Source organism: Lontra canadensis, unplaced genomic scaffold (genome assembly GCF_010015895.1).
Source record: "Lontra canadensis isolate GAN:19392208 unplaced genomic scaffold, GSC_riverotter_1.0 scaffold48, whole genome shotgun sequence".
Lineage (NCBI taxonomy): Eukaryota > Metazoa > Chordata > Mammalia > Carnivora > Mustelidae > Lontra > Lontra canadensis.
In genome coordinates this window covers 9,453,319-9,467,809 of record NW_022631042.1, presented here as the reverse complement: position 1 = coordinate 9,467,809, position 14,491 = coordinate 9,453,319, and the positions used below count along the sequence as shown (strand labels likewise).

The following is a 14,491-nucleotide window of genomic DNA, read 5'->3' as shown; positions in this document are numbered from 1 at the left end:
ACAGATCAAACAATTGAAATAGTAGTCATACTTGCTGTAAGACTACTGTGGTTTTTTCTTTATGTTTATTTCACCATTAAGTGTATCACCCTCATGATTTAAAAATGTTGATTTTTCTTTATTGACATATGGGATATAATTTCAAAATTATGATGGTAAGGTCATCTTGATAGTGTATCTTAGAGATGTCTTTTCATCCCCAGAAATGTTATGAACTATTATTCTTGTTTTATTAAAGATTTTATTTATTTGAGAGAGAGAGAGAGTGCACACAAGAGAGCAGCAGTGGGGAGAGGGGCAGGGGAGAAGGGGAGGGAGAAGTAGATTCCCTACTGAGCAGGGAGCCTGGCGTGGGCTTGATTCCAGGACCCTGAAATCATGACCTGAGCCACCCAGATGCCACTAAAATATTCTTCTTTATTAGTGGAATTTAGGCAGTATCCAAAAAATATTATCCTTTATCAAAAAAAGAAAAACACCTCACCTTTGCCTGTTACTTCACATTTAGATTGTATCTTGCATTATTATTCCTAGCTTACAAGATAGTAGCACTAGTTCAAAGTTTTAGTATAGTCAGAAAAGATCAATTCTCATCAATGTTTATTCAGCACTTGAGAGGAAATCTATTGGACCCATAAACACTTCAGTTCCAACACTGCCTGCCACATGTTGGGTACTCATTCAATGTTGAGTCATTGAGTAAAGTTTTAATTCAGGGTGCCTCAATCTCTACTACATTATTCCTACAACCTAACTGAACTCTGCTTTTCCAAATTTTTTTCCAAAGAGAGTAAAAATATTTTTTAAAAACAAACCCAATAAGATAATTTTTTTAACATTCCTGCTAATACTTCAACTAAACATGATTGCTATATATTTTTTTAAAAAATAGTGTTTATCTGGTTATTTTCATTGGTTTGGGATTTCTAATGCTTTTTAAAAGCTCTGTTGTAAAGATAAAGTGCATTTAGTGTTCCTGGCATTCTTGATCATTTTATTTATTATCATCATTTCAAATTTTTGCAAAAGCATGTTTTTCTCAAGCATCGGGGAAAAGGGAGTGCAGTTTAGTTTGAAACAGTATTTCTTCTGGCAAATCTTCATTCTGTGGCTTTGATTCACATATACACAACTCTAAATTGTATACACACAAGCAAATGTGGTCCCCACATTACCAAAGATCTGTTAACTTTGGAAAATATGCTAGATAGGACAACTTAGAGTAGAAATACTGAATATATATACACCTGCTTGGGGAAATTATATTGCATATGAACTGAACATTTGTTACCCAATGAAAATTAATTTTGTTTTTATGAGAGACATTTACATAAGAACAGGGCCTAATGAGACCCAAACAGATGTCAGTTGCTGACTTCAAAAACAAATCTACACCTAATGGCTGAATGAGTTTCAGAATAATTGGGTAAATGTGATTACAGTAACTCTGAAGGTGGAAAATACAATTTGGTCTGCCTTCATTTGCCGCGATTCCTCAGCTGTGATGCCTTGATACCTACCTATCAAGAGACGACTCGATGCTATTTTAATTCAGTCTAGAAGTTTATATGGGACAAAAAATCAAATAAAGACAAGACTGACAAGTTTTGTTTCTTTGGGGAATCCACAGAGTATGGGTTTGAAATGCTAGTCAACTTCATCTCGTGATCCACATAACAATGGTCTCACTTTCAGACCCAATCCAAAGTGCTCAAGGTTTTCCTTCTAAGAATGCTTAGATCTGGGCTGGAGGTGCGGGGGTTGGCAAATTAAATATTTGTATTGAGGGCAATATTTAGCAGTGACACAGCTGCAAATCAGTGAGATCACACCTTGTGTTCTCATGTGTGACCAGCTGGAGATTGCTCACACAACTAATTTTTTTTTCTCACTAAAAACAAAGCCAATATTCAACCTTTTCTTGCTTCCTTTTCTGTTAATTAACATCATCACATTAAACTGTAGATTATAATTTTAAACGGAAAAATCCACTGTAAGCTTTTCTTCTTAAGGAGATATTCTCTTTTTTGAGAGTTCACAAGATGCATGTAAGGACTAATTTACTTAGTAAAAGAATTTAGAATGTGCTTACTTACATGTGACTGTTCAGAAACATAAATAAACTGGGAAATCTGGGACAGATGTCTGAAATCCTCCAACCCCATTTTAATGTTTGAGACAGCCAAACTTCAAAACAAGGTATGCCATGGTTTCACGTAGGCATGTAACTATACAGAAAATAAACCATCACCTCAGTCAGCAGCCACCAGAACAATCACTAAATTTACAAGCTAGAAGGGATCTTAGAAATCAGTTTGCCCAATCCCTTTATTTGAGAGGTGAGGAACTAGAAAGCCTCAGGGCTTAAATTTCTCACTAAAGGTCACACAGCTGATAAATTGCAGAGCTGGGGTTCAAGGGGTTGAGTCCCCAGACTCTTAGCACATTCTTTACTCCATTACCTACAGAAGGCAGTAACAGGCTGCCCTTTCCTGGCCTGTTCATCCACTCATTGACTCATTTTTTTTCACAGTCTCTTTCGGTATACCTACTTTATTCTGTTCCAATGCAAATAGTTGAGACCAAAGATAACCTTGTCCCTAGAAAAGCCCACAGTCTAGACATTTGTGGCCTCAGACTTGACTCAGATTATCCTGACAAAATATGGTCATCTTTCCTTTGCACGATGCTAACGTATCAAACTTGATTGGCTGCTTCTCTCTAGGGCTCCACGCTCTAAAACAACATACCTACTTTATTGTTGGATCTTCTACAAACCGTTTCTTAATGGGACTATGACAATCGTGATGGCTATTCGATTTCAGATATAAACTATGATCACAGAGGAGGTGTATCTGTGTCTTGCATGTGTCATGACAGGCACTGATAGGCAGCAAATCAGTGTCTATTGGACGCATCTCAGCGAGTCCTGGAATTATCCTGCTGGGAATAAAAGTGCAACTTACTAGCCACAGATCATTGGCAAAATAAACAATAAAGGCTTAGTCTGGATTTTAACAATCTGTTACATACTTAGGGAGTATTTAAGATGTGCGTAATTGATGCAGTAGACATTAAGGGATCATTCAGAGCATTCAAGATCAAGTGTATATGTAGATAATGTGCTTGGGGAGGGTTTAATCCATGGAATGGGGCATGCACATTAATTCTGCAAATCCTTTTTGTTTTCTTTTGTTTTGCACTTTGACCAAAAAGAACTCCTCACGCTCTCTGAAAATTTCTAGAGGCAAAAAATCTGATGGGAACTGAAAAGAATTTTTTGTGACTGTCAGTGGATGGAAACTTTCTTGACGTTGCTCCCAAAATACCCTCTTCTGTAGACTTTCTGTCTGGTTTAGAGGAATGGAGGTCCCAAGTGTTTCTCTATGTGTAATGGACAGTTTAACTTTTTATTTCCACTTAACAACAGCTTGTCCATGAAATCTACACAAGTTAATGTGTCTGAAATGATCCACAGAATTTAGCACCCAGATGTTTTTACTTCTAGAACATGTTTTTCTTATAGCACATTGTAACATGTCCCTCAATCCCAAAACAATACCCCCAAACAAAACTTTTGTTTGATATTGAGAGCTCACTGGAAGTTTCCAATTTCCAATTTTAATAATTTCCAATTATTGAAAGAAATTTTATTACTATAACTGAAACACCTCAGATTTTCCTCTGTGGAAGAGAGGCTCTTTTGTATATACCTTTTTATTATTATTATTATTCTTTCTTGCTTCCTTTCTTTTCCTGGCATCAAATCTCTGTGTAACAACAACAAAATCTGATATTTTGTTTTTCTCCAAAATGTAACAAATTAAATTAAGATGGAGGTATATATCTAAACCCCACGTTTCTTTTTAACTTTTTGTCATCATTGAATTGTTGACAGACTTTCAACTACCACAGAAAAATCATTGGCAGCTAAATGCAAGTTCCAGAAAGTTCGTCATCTGAAAGAGTCTAAACTCTGACATTCTTTGTGTCCATTAAAATGCTGTTTTCAGGGCCCCTGGGTGGCTCAGTTGTTAAGTATCTGCCTTGGGCTGGGGTCCTGGGATGGAGACCTGCATCCAGCTCTCTGCTTGGTGGGAAGCCTGCTTCTCTCTCTCCCTCTGGGCTCCCCCTGCTTGTGTTCCCTCTCTTGCTGTGTGTCTGTCAAATAAATAAAATCTTTAAGTATATATATAGTATATAGTATATCGACAATTGTATATTGACAATTGTATGTTGAATATATACATATATGTATGTATATATACATATATATATATATATATATATAACTATTATATATATTGTTCTCACTCCCATCCCTTGTTTCTAGGTCCAGTGCCACCCGCTTCCGCTGGAGTCAGACCTATTACACAGCCCAAGACGAGTGGGCTTTGGACAGCATTTACATTGGACAACAGTGTCCCAACATGTGCAGTGGGCACGGCTCATGTGACCACGGCGTGTGCAGGTACACACACTGCCACCTGTGACCAACTGTCTGCTTCTCGGGGTTTGTGTTCAGAGGGATGACACAGCAGTTGTCATCAGAGCGGTAGGGACAGACTGACAAATAATGAAGGAGCCAAAAGGACACAATCCTTCTTTCTGTTCTTATTTTAGGTGTAAAAGGTGCTGTTACATTTTAAGTGAAGTCTGAAGCCAGATATCCTAAACTTCAAAACCGCACCTCAAGACGAGGCCTCCTGAGTTTACATCCCAGAGTTTATTAATTTACCCCAAAGTCGTCTTTAGGGGTTAAAAGGGCATTGCTATTGTTTCCCTTCCGTTCCCCTGACAGTCTTAAAACACGAGTCAGAGCCCTGCTGTGTGCTGTCCTGTGCCGCGTGGCCAGAAGCCCAAGGTTGTAGGCAGGGGAAGGCGGTGATCGCCGCTAATGGGGATGAGAAAGGAACACACTTTAATACTTGGACTCTAAAAGAGATGTAATTTAATCATAAAGAGGAGCCATAAAACATGGCTGTCCAATGAGCAAACACTTCCACGTGACTTTCGAGACCTACCGGAAGATAGGTCTTTTTGGTCCTCCCCGCCCCAGCTGCCGACACACCCCCACACGCATACGCGTGCACGCGCACGCACACACGCACGTACCCACCTCCCTAATTACTCCTTTATTCCTCCGTTCTGCTGTTACGGCACCTTTGCTTTCAAGAAAGGATTCTGTCCTTTTTTCTTCTCAGTGTCCAAAACTGAAGGTCGTTCCGACCTGCCAACACAGATTGACTTTGTCGAGAAAAATCTCGTGTGAATGCTAAGGTCTGAGTAAAAGTGAGACGTGGGAAACATCGCAGGAGCGTGGCTGTGGCATTCCTAGAAAAGAGGCTGTGATTCGCTTACGTGGGCTTTCCTCTCTCCCAGGTGTGACCAGGGATACCAAGGCACAGAATGCCACCCAGAAGCTGCTCTTCCTTCCACGATCATGTCGGATTTTGAGAACCAGAATGGTTGGGAGTCTGACTGGCAAGAAGTCATTGGGGGAGAAATTGTAAAGCCAGAACAAGGGTGTGGGGTCATCTCTTCTGGATCATCTCTGTATTTCAGCAAGGTAGGAGCTGGGGGTGGGGCGTGAGTGATGACTAAGGTCTGACTAAGCTATGGGAATATGTGATCAGCGCAATGGCTATTTCCATTTGTGAGCGTTTATGAAGCAGCCTGAACTCAGAAGGTACAAACGTGGGACAGTTTTAGGTTTCCCCACACTGCTTGCTTCTAAATTCCTTTGTCTAATCCTTATCCCTGAACTACATTTGGGAAACTCTGGTAGTTGGGTGATTGTTTTGGGTTACTGCAAATCCAGGTTAGGGCTGTTGAAAATTCCTGCCCTTCTTGTCCCTGATTTAAACCTCGTTGCCTTCCTCTCATGCCATGCCAGCCTGAGGGTCTTTGAGTGGCACAGGGACTCCGGGTCTTCTAGCCCTGGCATTGGAGGGTGCATGAGCATGTGGCCTGGGGGTGAGGGGTGAGTGGTGGTGGTGGTGAAGGCAAAGCCTCAAGTTTAAGAGCAGCAAGTTCCTGCTGCAATCTGATTCTGCCACTCCCTAGCCCACTCAGACTACTGTAACAAGAATACCGAGATTTGGTGGCTTAAATAGAATTTTTTTTTTTCTCACAGCTCTGAAAGGTGTGAAGTTCAATATTAAGGCACCAGCAGATTCAGTGTTTGGTGAGGGCCTGCTTTCTGGTTTATAGATGGCCGTCTTCTCATTATATCCTCACTTGTGGTGGAGAGAGCACAGAGAGAAAAAGCAGACTGTCTTGTGTCTCTTCTTATTAGGGCACTAATACCATGATGAGGGTTCCACCCTCATAACCGACTAACCTAATAACCTGATAAAGGCTCCATGCCCTAATGCCATCTCTTTAGAGGTTAGGCTTTCAACATACAGATTTGGGTGCACACAGACAGGAAGTCTATACAGAGACAGTGTAGAAGTTTTTCTTGAGGTGTTCATCTTCACTAGGGACAGCACCACGTTGGGCAGACAGGTCAGTAGACACCCCCAAGGGACTAAGGTGCCACCTAGAATCTCTAAGACTGATTCTCTTGGAACACCCCCAACCCCTCTTGCTTGGTTAGCAATGGGGAGGGGCAAACCACCTTCCTCTCCTCCCTTGCTACCATCTAGGGAACATTATTTTCTTTCTCCCTCCTCCAGTTCATCTCTTTAGTCCTCAAAAGGACTAGAGCGGGAGCAGGTCCAGTTCTCCAACCTGAGCTGCATATCTAACCCTACTTATTAGCAGTTCTTTTTAGAATGTAAGGTGCTTAAAACCACTTCTTTCCAGCAGGGACTATAGCCACAAGTTCTAGGACAACTGGAAATGTCCCAGTCTACATCACCTAACAAATACGCAGGTGTGGGTGATACACTGTAGGGCTCATATGTTGTGGAATCTGGGAAGAAATCCAAAATAAGTTAATTTATGCAAATGCAAAAATAGGTACAGGTTTTGTTTTGATGCAGGTGCAGAACAAAGAATCAGCAGCAAGCAAACAAGGTAGAGAATGACAGAAAATCAGGGATGAATTCTACTTGATGGTATTTCCTATCTATTGACATTGAACATCCGCTGGTCATTATTGTTAGAGATAATCGTCCACAAGAGACCAATAGTCATTGCACTGATCAGGATACACTGGGTAATTGTTCAGAAATGGGAAGATTATGTCTCCCATAACCATCAGTTTTCCAGTATGTACCAAACATCCCAGTAAACATGTATGCATACACACAAATATTTCAAAGATGAAAGGTTACATATCAATATGCGTATAACTGTAATTCAAGGTGATTTATGTAGTAAAGCTACCTGAATCTTTACCTAAGCTCCAAAACTTGTTAGCTGGTTCATCTTGCAAATTTATAACATCTTTCTGTACTTTTGTTTTCTCTATTGTAAAGTGGGATTTGGGGAGGATCAGTGGGTTAGAAGGTAAAGAATAAAGAATAGTGTTGGGCATACAGAAATCGCTCAGTAAGTGTTAGCTATCACAATTACAGTTTATGAGGATATATTTAAAATTGGCGTCGTTAGATATTTCCATGTGTACTCCCTGCCGCTAAAAATCAGCATTTCAAAAGTAAAATCATTCTTTTCCCTTCCCAATCCAGCTTTCTTCCTAAATTTTTATCAAAATATCTGAAGAGCACTTTTTTCCCTTTTTCCTCTTATATCGAGCAGATCTATCTTGAATTCTAAGTAACTCTAAGTAAGAATTCTTAGAATTCTTGAATTCTAAGAAATTAGCTTAAGCAAAAAAGGAGGAAATTGGTTCATATAATCAAAACACAAGGGAGGGCTTAGATGAAACTGGCCTCAGAGATATCTTGAACCAGAAACTCAAATGCCCACATTACCCTCTCTGTTTTCAGGTCAGTTGTCATTATGAGAGTGGTACTGGGACCACAGAGCTTTCTGAGCAGGCCCATAGAAAAACCTCGGGACCGTTTCTGACTGGCCAATCACAGTGTCCTGGGGAATGGCGTACTCTGAGTGGCATAGCCAGGGAGGTGTGGGATACAGGGTTTGGCAGCCCCCACCCGCGGGGACACTGTGCACATCCACCACCTTTTGCAAACCACTCTAAACCTAAAATGTGCTCCATCCTATCCCTCTTCTATCACAGACATTGTCATAACTATACAACTTATTTTCTTTTTTGAAACATCAGACCTCTTGTCCAAACAGTAATCTCTCCTCTACATCCCAGGTTTTGCCAATTTCCCTGCCTTTGTTTAATCTCCATTGCCTACCATGCATGATGCCTTCCACCAGCTCTGTATCTCTATCAACCTGGTAGCGTTTGGCTCAAATCCTGCTGCTCCATGGAGCTTTTGGGAACTATGGCAAACTACACTGAGCTCCCTATTCTTGGAATTCCTCCCTCATCGGTGTTCTATACATATATAGATCATGTTTTTATTTTTATTCTCATAGGACCCAGCTAGATGCTGAGTCCTACTGACTGAGCTGAATGCTAGATAAGATGTTCAGCTCAGAAAAGCATGCCACATGGTAGGCATTTACAAATCAGTAAGTACCTCTGAGACGGAATAGATTGGGGATTTGATACATGATAGTATGACAAAATGGGACTCAACAAGGAACAGACTTCGGTCTGTAGCCCTGTCTGTCATTATTGTCACTGCACATGCTTGTGAACTCTCCTTTCAAGTTTGTAGTTATTGCGGCTGGTGTGATTGGCACCCAATAATTATTACCGAAGAAAGGAATGAATGAACGAATGAAAGAAAATGAGAAAACAAGAGGTTCTAAAGAAATGGTTATTTTCAAACAAATATAGTAGAATCATTTTTCTAGTAGATTTTGAATAAAGATTTTAATAGGCAAAAGGTTAAAGTTTCATGAAATGTTTTAGAGGTCGTTTTATAAAGTCTCTAGATTCTAAAGTTGTTCCTTTGAATGTGTTTTATTTTATCTAAACCCTGAAAGCAGTGAGACATTTTGACCTAGAATGTTGGGGGAAATAGGAGAGTATTTTTGACATTCCAAGAGCAAGGAGATCTGTAAGCAATTACTCCAACACACATGTGTGCCCATTACACATGTATACAGGTCCGCACATACACACGTAAGTACAGTGATCATAGTAGAAGAGAGAAACTGCAAAGCATGTGTGACATCACATTCTAAATTCTGACAAAAAGTTTGCCATGAGCCATTTCCTTTTTCTTTTTTATCTCCCTGTAAAACAGTGTTCAGCATTTCAGGTCACTGAACAAAAGAAAATGATTTGTGTTCTTCTCTGGGAAAAAACATCTTCAGTGCCAAACTAAGCATTTGTGTGATATTTTCCATGTACAAAAATCCCACAAAACATTTAAAAACCTTTGTCAACCAACACCGTAGTCTCCTGGAAAAACAACACTGCTCTGTGATTTTCACAATAGACCAATCATTCCAACCAGCTAATTGTGATAATTGGATTTTTATAATTCTCCTCACCCTACATCTTTATCCTTCTGGCTCATTTCCACATGCCAAATTTTTCATAGAAGTTTCCTGGATTAGAATTAACTAGCTAGGTTCTGTAGGTTTTCTTCTGAAAATCTTTCTTCCTGTAATGATCCTGAGGCATGAAAATTCTAGACCAGATTATAATAACCTCTGAGGTGTTTCTCGCTTATAATATCTCAAATCAACAACAAAAAAAAATTAAAAGTGCACCTAACACATTGAAAATCTATATTACATGTAAGCTTTTCTCAAATACATTCTTAAGGGCGCCTGGGTGGCTCAGTCGGTTAAGCATCTGCCTTCGGCTCAGGTCATAATCCTGGAGTCCTGGGATTGAGTCCCGCATTGGACTCCCTGCTCAGCAGGGAGTCTGCTTCTCCCTCTCACCTTTCCCCTCTCATGCACCCTGTCTCTCTCTCTCTCTCAAATAAATAAAATCTTTAAAAAAAAAAAATACACTTAAAATTGAGAGTTCCAAAGAATAAGCTCCTGTCTCAGGATTAACTTCAGTTCTCATTTCGCTGGCCCCCTCGTTTATTTTGGAATCTCTTAATTGGCTTTAGATTTATCAGTAACAGTGTACTGTTTTAATTATCCCCAAGTATTTCCCCTGTGACTTCTAATAACTGAAACCCTTTCTTAATTAACTTAGTGGATTAGAGTAGGGTTTAAATTATAAGTGTGAGAGGTATTTTTCTCTATACTGTGTATCCTATCTCCATTTTTCTTCCTGACTTTTAATTGAACTCCTTGGGAGCTCTCCAAAACCCGTTCAGTGCAGCCTGTGGATTAGCTTTGGCATATCTGTTTGGGCATTGGAATCTCATGAGCAAACCTTTTTTCCGTCCCATTAGCATGAACCCATTTACTCACAACAGGGCTGTGACATGTAGGGCACACATGGAGCAGAGGAAGCAAGTTGCTGAATTTGAGGAAATTTTTCACATTTTTAAAACACAAAGACCATTTCATAGTCACAAAAACTTACTGAAATCATCCCTCCCGACCTCTCTGTTTCCAAGAAAGAGCCAGAGAGACCGGGAGCTTGAGTATTCTGTCTTTTCATCAGGAAGTTCCTATTTTGCCAGTTTCACTTTAATTCCCAAGGAGGAGGGGGGTCCGGGTGTATCCGTGGAGAGGATGGGGGTCCGGGTGTATCCGTGGAGAGGATGTTTCTTCAGCAATGCCACATGCTAGGCAAATTACATGTGACGTGTATTTCATCTAATTGTTACAGCACCCTATAAGGAAGGTGTTATTACCCATATTGTATCATTGAGGGGAAAAAAAAGCTCAGAAAGTCACACAGCTAGTGAACAGCATGAATAATGGGCTGAAATTCCAACCCAACTCCAACTGATTTCAAAGTAGATGGTCTTTCTTCTCGGCTACTCTGCCTGGAGGAGATTTACAAAGCAAATAGAGGGAGTGTTTTAATTAAAATTAATTTTGCCTTATTTTTAAAGACTTTTGAATACTCTTTCTATAATTAGCAGTTCCCAAGGGTCTCATAACCAAGTCTGGAAGTCAGTGATGCAGAGACTAATCAAACATAGGCAGGAACAGTTACCATAACCAGAGCAAAGGATTAAATGGTGTGACTCGTGCCTCTCAACATTAAGTGGGGACAAAATCATCTCCCCGGGGTGCTAGGATGTTTGTATGATCTTGAAACCAAAACAGCAAAATGCCAAAGAGCTCCCAGATGATTGACTCTGTGATTCTTCCATCTTTTGGGAAGGCTGGAAAAAGACAGCTGGTAAGCTGGGATCTGGATACGTCTTGGGTGGACTTTGTCCAGTTCTACATTCAGATTGGCGGAGAGAGTGCTGCGTGCAACAAGCCAGACAGCAGAGAGGAGGGTGTCCTCCTCCAGTACAGCAACAACGGGGGCATCCAGTGGCACCTGCTGGCAGAGATGTACTTCTCAGACTTCAGCAAACCCAGGTAATTGCCCCGGATGGCCTTCTGGTGGTTCCCAGGAATGGTAAAGAGTACATTTTTGTTTGCACTGCTTCTAAAATGTTGCTAACTCTTACAAAAGGAGACACCACATCAAAAACTGATGATGCGTACTATATGTCGGCTAACTGAACATAGTACAAAAATGAAAATTAAAAAAATAAGTAAATAAAAGAAAAAAATTAAAAAAAAAAGAAGTAGACAAATTCATAAGTGCCTGACAGAAATGATGGCCCAGCAGATAAAAATTTCATTTAAGGGGCTCCTGGGTGGCTCAGTCATTGGGTGTCTGCCTTTGGCTCAGATCATGATCCCAGGGTCCTGGGATCAAGCTCCCTGCTCGGCATGAGGCCTGCTTCTCCCTCTCCCACTCCCCCTGCTTGTGTTCACTCTCTCACTGTACCTCTCTCTCTGTCAAATTAATAAATAAATAAAATCTTAAAAAAATTTTTTTTTCATTTAATTTGTTTCTGGACAAAAAGCCCTTGTTTTTATGGCTGTATTCTTTAAAGAACTTAAGAAAAATCATGACTAGGGGAAAAATAGAACAGTTGACCAATTTTACTACAGAAAACTCACTTTTCCCATTTGCAGGTTTTTTAAATATACACATACCATATAATATATATATAAAGTTATTTGTATAGGGGCACCTGGGTGGCTAAGTGGGTTAAAGCCTCTGCCTTCGGCTCAGGTCATGATCCCAGGGTCCTGGGATGGAGCCCCGCATCTGGCTCTCTGCTCAGCAGGGAGCCTGCTTCTTCCTCTCTCTCTCTGCCTGCCTCTCTGCCTACTTGTGATCTCTATCTGTCAAATAAAATAAATAAAATCTTTTAAAAAATATTATTTGTATATAGTAAACTATTATAAAATTAAATATGTATTAAATATAAATTTATCTAATGTATGAAAATAAAAACATGTAAAAATATGTATAAAGCAAAATTATTTTTATATATAGAATATAAACATACATCTATATATTACCACATAAATATATGTGTTCATTGGTTAGATTTAACAGCAAAATAGATTTTAAAGTTTTCATATAGTGCCAGAGCTAATGGTAAACAAAATATCTGTGGGGCTCAGATTTTTCTAAAATTTTTTATTGGCTCATCCCCACCTTCATTTTCATGGATGAAGAATATATGTAATAATTAAAAACAATGATAGTTAAGGAGTTTGGGAAAATGCCTCATGTTTAATACTAATACCTATACCAGGCAATCACGATATTTTTCTATATTTAAATTTAGTTATTTTACAAATATGTAGCATTTTGAAATTCGACATTTATACTTTATATTTTATATGTCATTAAAATTTATTCACAGATACAACTTTTAGAGTATTCTGTTTTATAATCTTTGTATTTGTGCTTCAACATAAAGACAACAGCTTTTCTTTTTTTTTAAGGTTTTATTTATTTAACACAGAGAAAGAGAGATTACAACTAGGCAGAGCAGCAGGCAGAGGGAGAGAGAGAGGCAGGCTCCCCACTGAGCAGAGAGTCCAATGTGGGGTTCAATCCCAGGACCCTGAGATCATGAGCTGAGTCAAAGGCAGATGCTTAATGACTGAGCCACACAGGCACCCCCAGAATCTTTCTTTATATGTTCACCATCAACTGTGTCAAGTCTTGTTTTGCATTTTACAACTGAACCTTGTTTTACTGAAGAAAAATATTATCAAAGACTATTTACATCAATTTCTTACAAATTAAATATATTTGAACATACTGTGTAACATATAGCTCTTTTGCAGCTGGAAGGCTCATAAGTTTGTTGTTTTAAAACACTGAGTCATTTTTCTGAAAAACAATCTGAGGGTTTTGAAGGGGCGGGGGGTGGGAGGTTGGGGGAACCAGGTGGTGGGTATTGGAGAGGGCATGGATTGCATGGAGCACTGGGTGTGGTACAAAAACAATGAATACTGTTACGTTGAAAATAAATTTAAAAAAATTAAAAAAAAAAACACTGAGTCATTTAAAGATGACATAACTTTTCATTATATAACATAAGTGAACATGTAGACAGCTAACAAAAAGCTTTTCCTCTAAGGGACACAGAGAGAGGCAGAAACCAGAAGGGAGGAAACTGGGAAAAACGAGAGCCATAACCTCTAGGGAGAATGTCAGAAACAATATTTGTGAGACAGAACCAGGTGATATTTCTCCCAGGACAGGACTGGGATTGATAATGGTGCCAAACTAGTTTAAACAACAATTTAAAATAATTTAAATTATTTTTTACAAACATTGTCATGGTCGATTGGGAACTTAGTCAACATTCAGTAAAGTGACTAGATTACTACAGAGACTAACAAAACTTCAATATTTTCTTCAAATTTCAGAAATATTCAGCTTTTATTTATGGAAATTTTTCTTTAGAGCCAAAATATTTCACCACATTCTCAAAGAGTTCTGTGACACTGTGGCAGGGAAATTTTGAGTTGGGGGATATCAGAAAAAGACCCCATTTGTGGTGACAAATAAATATAAGGAAGAACTTTAACCAACAGTACTGAGCATCTCTCTAAAGAAGAACTACAAAACTTCCCTCGGAGATATAAAGGAAAACAAATAAATGGAAAATAATACAACATTTCTGGATAGGAAAACTAAATATTGTGATATGAAGATATCTCTTAATTTTTGTCTCATGCAATTCCAATGAAAATCTTAGTGGTATGTTTTGGGGAACTTTAGATCTAGAAATATAAACTGGCAAAAATAGCTTGAACTTTTGGGGAAAAAAACAGAGAAATCCCCTACATGATATTAAAACACACACTATATAACCAAAATAATTTAAATAGAGCATGGATAGAGCAAATAATGAAGCCAAATGCATGACCTAGAAGTCAGTTCACATATATGTAAAAAAAATGCATATTAAAATGAGGCCATGAGGGCGCCTGGGTGGCTCAGTGGGTTAAGCCGCTGCCTTCAGCTCAGGTCATGATCTCAGGGTCCTGGGATCGAGTCCCGCATCGGGCTCTCTGCTCAGCAGGGAGCCTGCTT

General features: G+C 39.2%; 1 protein-coding gene across 2 annotated transcripts in view; it reads left to right on the top strand.

Moving 5' to 3' along the window:
• The window catches only part of RELN (reelin), a 499,373-nt gene that overhangs the window by 372,405 nt on the left and 112,477 nt on the right, over positions 1 to 14,491 (top strand). For both annotated transcript variants that reach the window (XM_032873314.1, XM_032873313.1), the window contains exons 23-25: positions 4,334 to 4,471; positions 5,383 to 5,569; positions 11,246 to 11,451. In XM_032873314.1, the coding sequence (XP_032729205.1) occupies positions 4,334 to 4,471; positions 5,383 to 5,569; positions 11,246 to 11,451 (531 nt within the window). The remainder of the gene's footprint in view (positions 1 to 4,333; positions 4,472 to 5,382; positions 5,570 to 11,245; positions 11,452 to 14,491) is intronic.